This window comes from Rhinolophus sinicus, chromosome 14 (assembly GCF_057876585.1).
Source record: "Rhinolophus sinicus isolate RSI-liver-muscle chromosome 14, RSI-T2T, whole genome shotgun sequence".
Lineage (NCBI taxonomy): Eukaryota > Metazoa > Chordata > Mammalia > Chiroptera > Rhinolophidae > Rhinolophus > Rhinolophus sinicus.
In genome coordinates this window covers 116,689,114-116,699,850 of record NC_142514.1, presented here as the reverse complement: position 1 = coordinate 116,699,850, position 10,737 = coordinate 116,689,114, and the positions used below count along the sequence as shown (strand labels likewise).

At 37.8% G+C, this 10,737-nt stretch overlaps 1 protein-coding gene across 2 annotated transcripts; it reads right to left on the bottom strand.

The window, feature by feature from the left end:
* Positions 1-271: 271 nt before the first annotated feature.
* On the bottom strand, positions 272-8,538 carry LOC109439599 (stromelysin-1-like). 2 transcript variants are annotated; one of them, XM_074337121.2, is made up of 10 exons: positions 8,342-8,538; positions 7,332-7,576; positions 7,085-7,233; positions 6,775-6,900; positions 5,026-5,190; positions 4,714-4,852; positions 3,519-3,652; positions 2,934-3,093; positions 1,720-1,823; positions 272-674 (listed from the first exon to the last, which is right to left on the bottom strand). In XM_074337121.2, exons 1-10 carry the CDS (start codon positions 8,444-8,446, stop codon positions 574-576), a joined length of 1,428 nt encoding a protein of 475 aa, XP_074193222.1. In that variant the 5' UTR covers positions 8,447-8,538; the 3' UTR covers positions 272-573. The 2 variants fall into 2 exon arrangements, with proteins under 2 accessions (XP_074193222.1, XP_074193223.1); XM_074337122.2 differs by lacking the exon at positions 8,342-8,538 and adding an exon at positions 8,141-8,267 and having other exon boundaries at positions 427-674.
* Between the last annotated feature and the right edge of the window lie 2,199 nt (positions 8,539-10,737).

Genomic DNA, 10,737 nt, shown 5'->3' with positions numbered 1-10,737 from the left:
TACAAGGTGACAACTGCCCTAGATCTTTCTCATAGGGTATGTCAGGAACACAGATGATGTCTGGGTGGTGAAAATAAGCATCCTGTTTGTAGGACACCTTCAGGAGGGCAAATGGTAAATGGTCTTTAGTTTTGGATGAGCCCGTTGTGAGGCTGCAGCCATGGAGACCCCATCCTGCCACCTCCAGTGGCTGAGTACCTCAGACTGTCTACTGCTCAGTGCATAATGTGCCAGAGATTGTTCTTGAAACAAAGAAAACAATAAAATAAAATAAATGACAGATCCTCTTTATTAAATAACAAGCAAATAATCTATACACAACCCCTTGTCTGTTACACATGAGTTCTTCACCCTTCTGAGGATGATTACTCCGTGTGATCAAAGTGCAAGTTCACCAATTGGTGTGAATGCCCTGTAATATGTGAAGCTGACTGATAAGACGCACAGTTCACACTCGCATTCTCAGTCAGTGCACATGAAGGAGAAAATGCACCAGTTCAATCCACAAAGACATAGGCGAAGAATTATTAGCTTCATTTAAAATGCCCATGTTGTGTCTTCTAAGCCTTTCTTCTAACAATTAAGCCAGCTGTTACTCTTCAAAACATGCGTCACTTTCTTTGCATTTGGGTCAAATTCCAACTGTGAAGATCCATTGAAGAAATAGAAAAACCCTGCAAATACAGATAAGGGGAATAGTGAGGCATTTTTTTCAAATAAATAAATTTAGCAACATGCAAAACTCAGAATAATAGAAAACTGGAAATGGAAAGTGTTTATAGCATTTACTATATGCCAGGGACTGTATTAAGCATTTTACATGATTTTATTTATTTATTTATTTATTTCTGCAAAAGTCCTGTGAGGTATATCTAACTCCATTTTACAAATGAGCAAGTTGAGATTCAGACAGATTTAGTTGCTTGCCCAAAGTCACTCAACAAGGAAAGCGTGGAGATAGCACTCCATTCCAGCTCTGTCTGATAGCAAAACCAGGCTCCAGGTGATTAGGCTATTCTGCTTCCAAATCGATAAAATGCTCTGCTTCTCAGGAAACTATGATCTCTTTATTTTCTTTCTTCCTAATACTCCTTCTCCCATTTCCCAATATTTGTAGCTTGAAGGATATTGCTAGCCTTAGAGAAACTAAGGACCTGCTTTGGCTCTGCTGTCATGGTGCTCTTTTTACTTTTCAATAAAGATCAACAGCCCCCATGCATCTATTCTTCAGCAGAAAAAAAAAAAAATTTTAAACTTTGAGAACATGAACAGGTAAGTATTTGCAAGTGACCAATGGGGGCAATGACTGACTACTCAGGTTAAGTAGAAAATATCCGTAGGAATTAGTAGTAGCAACAATATGGAGTGGGGGAGAAAGCCAGCCAACTAGCATTAAGCTTGGCTACACCATTTGAGGGTATTTTTATTCTGACACGGTCGTTTGAAACGAAATAGCTCTAGATATAGGGAAGTGACACTTGAGAACTTTGGCTTTGTCTGCATGTTCTAAAATAGATTCGTGTCAATTATCTTTATGATTCAGAAAACCTATTACGTATATGAAATTGTTACAAAATTGGTAAGTTGAAATTTGGGGGAGGGAGGAGAGAACTGGTTAAAGTAAACCTGTTATTAAAAGTTATTTCAATTCGCTTTTCCCTTCTGATATCGTAGAATGTTTCAAGAGACCCACTGCCAACAAAATAAGTATCCTCTTACCAAATGATTCAAAAACAGCATCAACCTTTGGTCCAATCCCTGGAAAGTCTTCAACTATTTGCCTGGGAAAGCCTGGATCCATGGTCTGTTTCTTCTCATCAAATCTGCACCAAATAAAAGAATGCAGCTCAGCATTGTGTAAAGGCCATGTTATCCAAATTCATAAATCATGTTAGGTTTAATGTGAATTCTAGTAAACTTTCCAAGTACTGCAAATAAATGTCAAACAAGTTTAGCACTACAAAAATATGCAACTTTAGTGGCACTGCAAACTTAGCTCTTAAATTGTATCTTCACCAGGATCAGAGGCAATATCCTGATCTAGAAGATGCTGCTTGTTATTACAGTAATTAAACCTGGGCAGAAGGAAGCTTAATCATCTTTCTATTACAAAGACAGGAAGATGTGAACAGATATATAAAGTGAGTTGAATCATTCATCTCAAGTACAAGTTTCAAGTTCTCCACTGTACTTGGCTCATATGTACCCTCCCCACCCTGCACATCTGGATTTCTTGTGGCAGTCTTCTAGAAAAAGGGATTAGGATGTGAAACAAAGCACAGTAAATATATTTTGGACTTATTGCTAAACTTCGGTTGGTCTACCCAGATGTCTCAGAGGCTTGGCAGATGGCCAGTAATCAGCCTTTCTATAAGTCTTGGGTTCTATCTATGAAAATGACTGCTCCTTCTCATTGTCTTCTTAAACAGGCAGAGGTAATGAATGGGTGAGGTTAAAGGAAGCACTTGAAAATCATATAGTAAAGCTGAGAAGACAAGGCAAACACCCAATGAGACAATGAATAGAAATTTAAGACCATGGGAAAGGAATGCTAAATTCTGGTCTGGATTCTCAAAACCCAGCTGGGTTTGGAGTCCAACAGGAAAAGCTTCATGGAGGTGGTGGGACTTGAGCCAGGACTTGAGGATGGGTGGGGTTGGGTAGGTGGAGGAGATAAGAGGGTGTTCCTGGCAGGCAGGTCAAAGGGAAGCTCCCTCCTATTGCACGTGGGACTCAAAAGAGAAGAGCTTAAGAAATGCCTGTTACCAGGTACTGCTATATTTTAAAGTAAGCATTTCTCCCACAGTTGTCCAAAGCCCCGTTTTTCCTACTGAGAAGGAAGCAGAACTAAGAGTGAGGCAGGGAATTTCCTTAGAGAAAAGAAAATAATTTCTCAGGTCGGCTGAATACAAGTCATTCCAGTCACATCTTACCTCCAGTATTTGTCCTCTACAAAGAAGTATGATTTCTTCTTTTCCTTATCAAAAAGGGCTGCATCTATTTTCCTTACTGTTGGAGGAAAGCCCAGAGTATGGATGCCTCTGGGGTAACCTGCTTGTTCCTCATTTCCTCTGATGGCCCAGAACTGGTTTCCTGTTTAAAAAATAGCAATTCAGAGTTACACTGAATTTATAACAGTTAAGCCTTTGGGATTTAGAAATACTTTTTAGCATCATTGATTTTATAGTAAAGAGGAAGCCAGAATTTTAGATTGAGTCACCAGCTCAAAGTGGGCATTTAACAAAAATTTGCCCCTTGAATGCATGAACATAGATCAAATGAGGGAATATACAACTCTGGGCAATTTATATTTCTGCATTCATTTTTAACATCTGTAAAATATAATTAAAGCAGTTCCAGTTCTAGTTATTTCTTCATTACTTTAGAGTAATAAAGTAGACAAAATTTGTCACAGTAGAGAAAAATAAAGTCCTATTCAATTTATGGAACAGGGTTTATTTTACCCCTTTGAGAGGATTTATTTCAACAAGTTAAAGAAATTATTATGTGATAATTACGTTTAAAAATGAAAACAATATCCTTGCTAGTAACTTCATATGCAGCATCTATTCCTGAAGGAAGAGATGGCCAAAACGAAGACAGCAGATAAAATCCAGGTTCAAGAGTCCTTAAGGATTTGCGCCAAAAATGTCTGCAATATATGTAAAAAGAAATAAAAATTGTAAAACAGTCTTTCATCTTTAGCATATTTTCTGTATTGTCCTTCCTTATCCATCTTCCCTCATTCCCTTATCCTCTAGGCTCAGTGACAGACAGAGATTAGGTATATTGCCACTGGGAAAATATTTTTCCTTTTTCTTCAGAAGACTGCACCAGACCTCCTGCCATGAGATTCCAAAGTAATGACTTCTATGAAATGAAAGTTATCCTACAACGCAAATTAATTAGCGGAGTATAAGATTTAAATACCTACAATTAATGCAAACACTGTTTATGTTATACTATCTTTTACATTTTCAAAAAGACAGACAGAGGGGCGGCCTGTTAGCTCAGTTGGTTACAGCGTGGTGCTCCTAACAACAAGGTTGCCTGTTCTATCCCCACAGGGGTCACTGTGAGCTGTGCCCTCCACAACTAGATTAAAACAACTACTTGACTTGGAGCTGATGGGTCCTGGAAAAACACACTTAAAATAAATAAAAAGTTAAAAAAAAAGATAGATATGTGTGTATGTATATGGACTATGTAAGCATATTTTATATATGCACGGGACAATTCTAGAAGGATAACACAAGGGTCCTTGATTGTGGATGAATATGGGGAAAACTGGGAAACTAAGAGTCAGTGATACGAGGGAGACTTGCTTTTAACTTTCTTCCCATCTGTGCAGTTTCAATGTTTTATTATGTGCATACTTATCCAGCAGTAATTAATTTATTAAATGTAATGCTACTCTGGTGTCATGTTTAAAGGAGTTAAAGACAAAATTCTGACTCTAAAGTTCTCCTTATGCCTTTTGAAGAACAATCGTGACTTATAACATTTGGATACAAATAATCAAGTCATTTGAAAATGAACTTGACAATTTTAGGAAAATGTGGGAACTAGAGCCCCAGATCTAAATAATTTCAGTTCAGAAAAATCATTTTTGTTTTAAATGTTAAAAAACCTCTATCAAGTTTCTGTATGCTTTCATTTCTAAGCATTGTAGAGCAAAAGAATAGATAGGGAAATACAATTTTCCGGTCTGACCTGTCTTTAAAGAATAGGATTTCTCCCCTCAGAGTGCTGATTGCATCGAAGGACAAAGTAGGATCACACATGTCTGGTGTCTCAGGAGGTACAGATTCTGTGGGCATCACCGGGTCAGCAGGGGAATTAGGGGGAGGTCCTAAAGAGAACAGATGTGAGGATGCAAACATTAGGAGAAACATGAGGCTTCTGTCAATTTATATGCATTCCAAACATTCTCAAAGTGCTTTGAGTTGGCTTGCAAATGCTTTCTGCAGCATTTTAAAGCTGTCCTACAAAGCTCCAATGCCCAATTTTTCCAGCATCACTCACCATACAGGAACTGAATGCCATTCACATCATCTTGAGAAAGGCGGAACCGGGCCAGGTCTGTGAGTGGGTTGTAGACTGGGTACATCAAAGCTTCAGCATTGTCTGAGTGCTGGAGACCCAGGGAATGGCCAAGTTCATGGGCAGCAACGAGGAATAAATTGGTCCCTATTTAAGAAATCAGAAATAAGAGTATTTATTCCTTAAATACATGTACATTACAAATGTCAGCTGTGTATTACATTTATTTACTTCTTGGAAGGACAGGCATTTTTTTTTTCTTTGTTTTTTTTTGTTAATTTGTCAATTGACTAATTACATATTTAATGGAAAACGGAGTGTATTTCAAGGCTCATTATTGACATCAATCTTGAGACAAAGTGTGCGGCCATATCCAAGTACTCCCCTCCGCTGCAGAAGCCTATTAATTTTATGACCAGGTCCCTTTTCTTGTAGTATTCTGGAATGGGATGAACCTACTGGTTTAGCGCATCAATAAATATTTTTCTTTGTTTGTCAATGAAAAGATAAACATTGTTTCAATGTACTGACATTTGCCGGTTACAATCTAAATTAAATGAATCACAGTTTCTTCATCTCAATTCTGGAATTCTTAAACAATCTTACTAATGTTATCTGCCATGGGAATATTGCATGCATAATTTTTCAGCCTCATGATGATTATTCAGCACATTTTGGGTTCAAAAATATTAAGAATGATAGATGTCATTGGATCTATAAGATTGGTTTAAAACATAATACGCCCAATCATGTCTACCATTGACCACAAAAGAGATTTTGGCCACACAAACACTAGCTCTATTCAGATTATTTTCTTCATATTACATTTTTTAAATAAAAACAAACCAAAAAAAAAAAAATACAGAATACTGAAATTGGAAGGCATTGGGTAATTACAATTGACATACCAAGTAAGTTGACTTTACTTTTAAAGTTGTTGTTTGAGACTTTGTGGGACTGTCCCTTTGGAGCCAGAAGTTGTTAATTCAATCACAACAAATAATTTTACCCAACACTAACGTCACATTTGTTCTCTCTACACGGATTCTGTTTGCATTTTGATTATAAATCCTAATTAAATTTCAGAAGTAGAAGGATTTGTTTTAGCCAATTGTTTGAAAACTTTGAAAGCCATTCTCAAACTATACAGTTATGAAATGAGAAACATTCTTCTACCTGAAAGGTTTGGACATTTTATTTTGGGGTTAGCCGTTCCCTTCAGAACAAGTTCATAATTTTTTTTTTTTTTTTTTTAAGCTAGAGAGAGTAAATTGTTAATTTAACCAGATAAACCTAAACTGGAACCTCAGTTTCTGGAATTTAATTCTCATTTCTGTTTTGAAGAGTAAAGAAGTCATTGGGGTAAATTTCCCCAGTTGGATATAAGCAATATCCAGGACACATGTTTGTGTAGATTTAACCCTTGGATAGCTACAATTTGATATGAGAAATTGTTTTTAATGATGATTCTAAGGTTGCAAAAGATCCACAGTCATCAAAGAAATACTGAATGATGCTTCCTATATTGTGCTTACCAAGACAGAGAGAGAATAAACTTTTTAGACATCTGAAAATGTTTTTCCATAATAATTAAGACAAAAATACTTACATTCTGCTGGTCTGTGACCCATCGGGCAATCCAAAACAATCCATTTCTTCAATATTCTTAATTATTAAGACTTTTCCAAATATTAAAAGCATCAGAATCATTCTGAGAAATGTATAACTAACCTGATGTATCCTTTGTCCATTGTTCATCATCATCAAAGTGAGCATCTCCATAAATCCCCGGCCCGGGTGGGTAGGCATGAGCCAAAACCATTCCAGGTCCATCAAAAGGAAAAAAGTCTCCGTGATCTAAGACAGAAAACGTGTTTTGTTTTTGTTTTTGGTGTTTCGCTTTTTTTTTTTTTTTTTTTAATTGGAAAGGTAATTGTTCTTAATGATGAGGAATCTCTTTGGAATCCTTTCCAATAAAACACCACCAGCCAAATGGATGCATTTCATGTGTCTTGTTTGTTTGTTTGTTGTTTCTTTTTACCTCTAACTGCAAAAGTGATCATTATGTCAGCCTCTCCTTTATAAATCCTGGAGAATGTAAGTGGAGTCACCTTCTCCCAGACTTTCACAGCTTTCTCAATGGCAGAATCAACAGCATCTCTTGGCAAATCCAGCGTGTAATCCACAATCCTGTATGAGAGAGAACATTTGAGGAAGATGATATTTTCTTCTGAGATAGTAACTTATAAAATCTCAGTGTTCTGTGAAAACCTCTTGGGACCCGTTACCTGTAGGTAAGGTGAGTTTTCCTCCACCTTGGCGTGCCAGGAAAGGTACTGAAGTGACCGACATCAGGAACTCCGCACCTGGGCTTGCGCATCACCTCCAGAGTGTCGGAGTTCAGCTTCCCGGTGACCTTCAACCCCAGGAACTTCTGCATTTCTTGGATTTTTTTGACAACAGGACTACTGTCCTGTCTTCTAGCAAAGAGTTTCACATCTTTTGAGAGGTTGTAGTAGTTTTCTAGGTAGTGCTAATGGGATAATAAGTATAGATTTTAGGTCATTCTTATGATTTTTAGCCTTTTGTAGTACACTTGTGCAATTACTTAATCTTTTTCAAATTTCCTCCAGTTTGCTGAAATCAAAATAAGTGTCATATTATTTTTAATTCTTCAATTAGACTCCTTTTCACCTTTGCTTTATCTTTGTAAGTAAATAATCTCTACAATTTAGTTTACTACCAAAGCAATGAAAATGAAATGGAAAATTTAGATAAATATTTAGTGCACTTAAAGGAGAAAACAAAAGACTTCTTTGGGATTAATTGTATATTTCAGGTACATTTATTTAGTTTCCTCAATTTTCCACTTCATTTGTCTCACAAGAACTCGGCTTAGGAAAAAAAGTGGACAAATCTCTGTGTCTAAACATGACACCAGCAATGTAAAAATCTAGCTACTTTTACATTAAAATATCTAAAAAAGTTCCAAAGCAAGACACATTTTGCACACTCTCCCCTTGTTCATGTGTCTCAAGCCCAGTGCTGCTGCTACCGTGGTGTCTGTGATCTTAGGGAAATACCTAATCCATCTCACCTTTGTTTCTTCGTCCCCGAAAGGAGAAGCTGGAATAATGATACCAAGACCCTTTTCACATCAAACATTTCATAACTCTCTGTCCTTGAAATAGTCCTGCACAGTAATTCAAACCACTCTGAATGAGGATTATTAATGGAAAACAGAGAGTTTTCCCCTTTGGCCCTGTGAGTGAGTGTGGAGCATATCGCCCTTAATTACCTGAACAAGGTCCATGCTGTCATCCTCGTCCCTTGCAGCTCCGTTCAGTGGATAGGCTGAGCAAACTGCCACACACAGCAACAGCAGCATTGGAAGATTCTTCATTTCCACTCGCTTGACTCAGCTCTGTGTGGTCTTAGTGCTTTGCTTTTTGCCTGTCTTCTCCTAGGTCCACTGCCTAGAGCCCAACTTTTATAGGGTGACAACATTCCTTTAGATCACGCACAGCTTGACTCATGATTGCTGTCATCTGCATAGCAGTTGGACCACTTCCAAAAATTCCAAATCCAAAATAGGATGATACAAGCTACTTTACTAATTTCTCTCAACCTTTCCAATTTTGCAAGTCAAAATAATGATTAATCTCTCCAGGAAATGCTTCCTGTCTTGGTAGAGAAAAACAGGGCTTTTTTTTTTTTTCACTCTGGAAAAAAGTAACTGGAATTTACTAGACAACTTATGTTTGTGTATTTGAGAGAAGTAGGCTGACTTGGTAAAAAGCCAGAATTGTGCAGAACTTTTAAATGCAGTTTTAAGAAGAACATATTTAAAACGAAATGTTGTAAGATGTAAGTAAATGAAAAGCTGTACATATATAGATATAGTCTATACTATTAGACTATTAGAGTCTGTGAAAGTGGAAGAAATAACATGTACAATAAAATTGGAAAGGAGAGTTCATTTGTGTGTGTGTGTGTGTGTGTGTGTGTGTGTGTGTGCGCGTGTATTTGATTTGAAATACCTATTATTGCTTTCTGGCTAGATTTTGTTAGTCCTTGAGGAGGAAAAATTCAAAGGCAGGATAGAACAAAGATTGTGAACAAAACAGAAGTGTACCCATTCTTTTTTGGTTGGTCTTAATTCTGTACCTAGTTTATTAATGGGCAACAGACCTGTAATAGCTGATCCATAAATACTAGTAGATTTGAAAGGAATTACATTGTTCACTGGACTAAAATTCTCCTCTGTTTCTATCTTCTACACTTTTAAAAAATTCTCTTTCAATTTATTTTCCTTCTCCCTAAATTCAAATTAGTAGATACTTTGAAGTTAAAAAATAAAAAGCCATCCTAAATTCTCTCCCCATACTGCTTATCTTTTTTTCTCTCCATTCCTGTCCTCTCCTTTTTCCTTCTTCCCCCCTTTATGTCCCTTCCCTTTCCTTCTTTTTCTTTCTTTTTCTTTGTCAGTAGAGTACTGCTCATACTGTGTTTTCCCGAAAAGAAGACCAGGTCTTATAGTAACAACTGTGTATACTGAATGCTTGTAGGAAGCACTAAATAGTCTCAAAAGAAGAATCTTTGTTAAACTTTTTACAGCCTTCTTGCCATCTGACACCCATCCATCTCTCCCACTAATCCTAACCCTTACAAAAAATAAAACAAACAAACAAACAAACACACAAAGCAAATGCAAAAGGAATGCAAAGCAAAGGGATTAAAGCTTACACTTATTAAATGTTCAGTAAGTACACAACAGTTTTGTTCATTGCCACTCTTTTTTTCTTTGTTTGTATGTTTGCTTATTTGTTTACTAAAAAGCAGAACATCCTGGGAATGAGTATTAAGTAAAATAGTGAATAAAAATGCGCACTTGTGTTGGTCTGGTGGCTCAGGTGGTTGGAGCGCCCTTACTCCTAACGCTGCCTGTTGGATTGCCATATGGCACATTGAGCTGCACCCTCTACAGTTAAGATTGTGAACAACAGCTCTCCCTGAAGCTGGGCTGCCATGAGCAGCCAGAGGTTGGCGTGAGCTGCCAAGGGCTGCTGTATGCTGCTGATGGCTGCTGTGGGCTACTGTGTGTCATCATGAGCGGTCGGTGACTAATGTGACTGGCCAGCAGCCAGTGTGAGCTGCTGTGTGCTGCCGTGGGCTGCTGTGTGCTGCTGTAGGCTACCATGTACTGCCATGAATGGCCTGAGGCCAGCCTGAGCAGCCCGCATGCAGTGAGAGCTGCCGTGAGCTGCTACCTGCTTTGAGCGGCCACGGGCAACCGACTGCCTGGGGGGAGGGGGGAGCACAAGGCTCATAATACCAGCATGGGCCAAGGAGCTGTGTCCTACACAACTAGACTGAGAAACAACGGCTTAAACTGGAGTGGTTGGCGGGAGGAGGCGGAAGAAAAATTGTGCACTTAATGAACATTTAATAAGCGTAGGTTTTGCTTCCTCCCACTTGCATCATTTTTGTATTTTCTTTTCTTTCCTTTTTTTTTTTTTTTTTTGCTTTATCTTTGCATGTTTCTTAATAAACACAGGAGAGATTTCATCGAATATGTATAAAAAATGGAATAGGATTCCTCAGTCATAGGATCCCTGTAACAGGAGATATCCAGATGCCTGAGGACCACTTGGCAGGGGTTATACATCAAATTTAAACATCCCTTTTTAGATT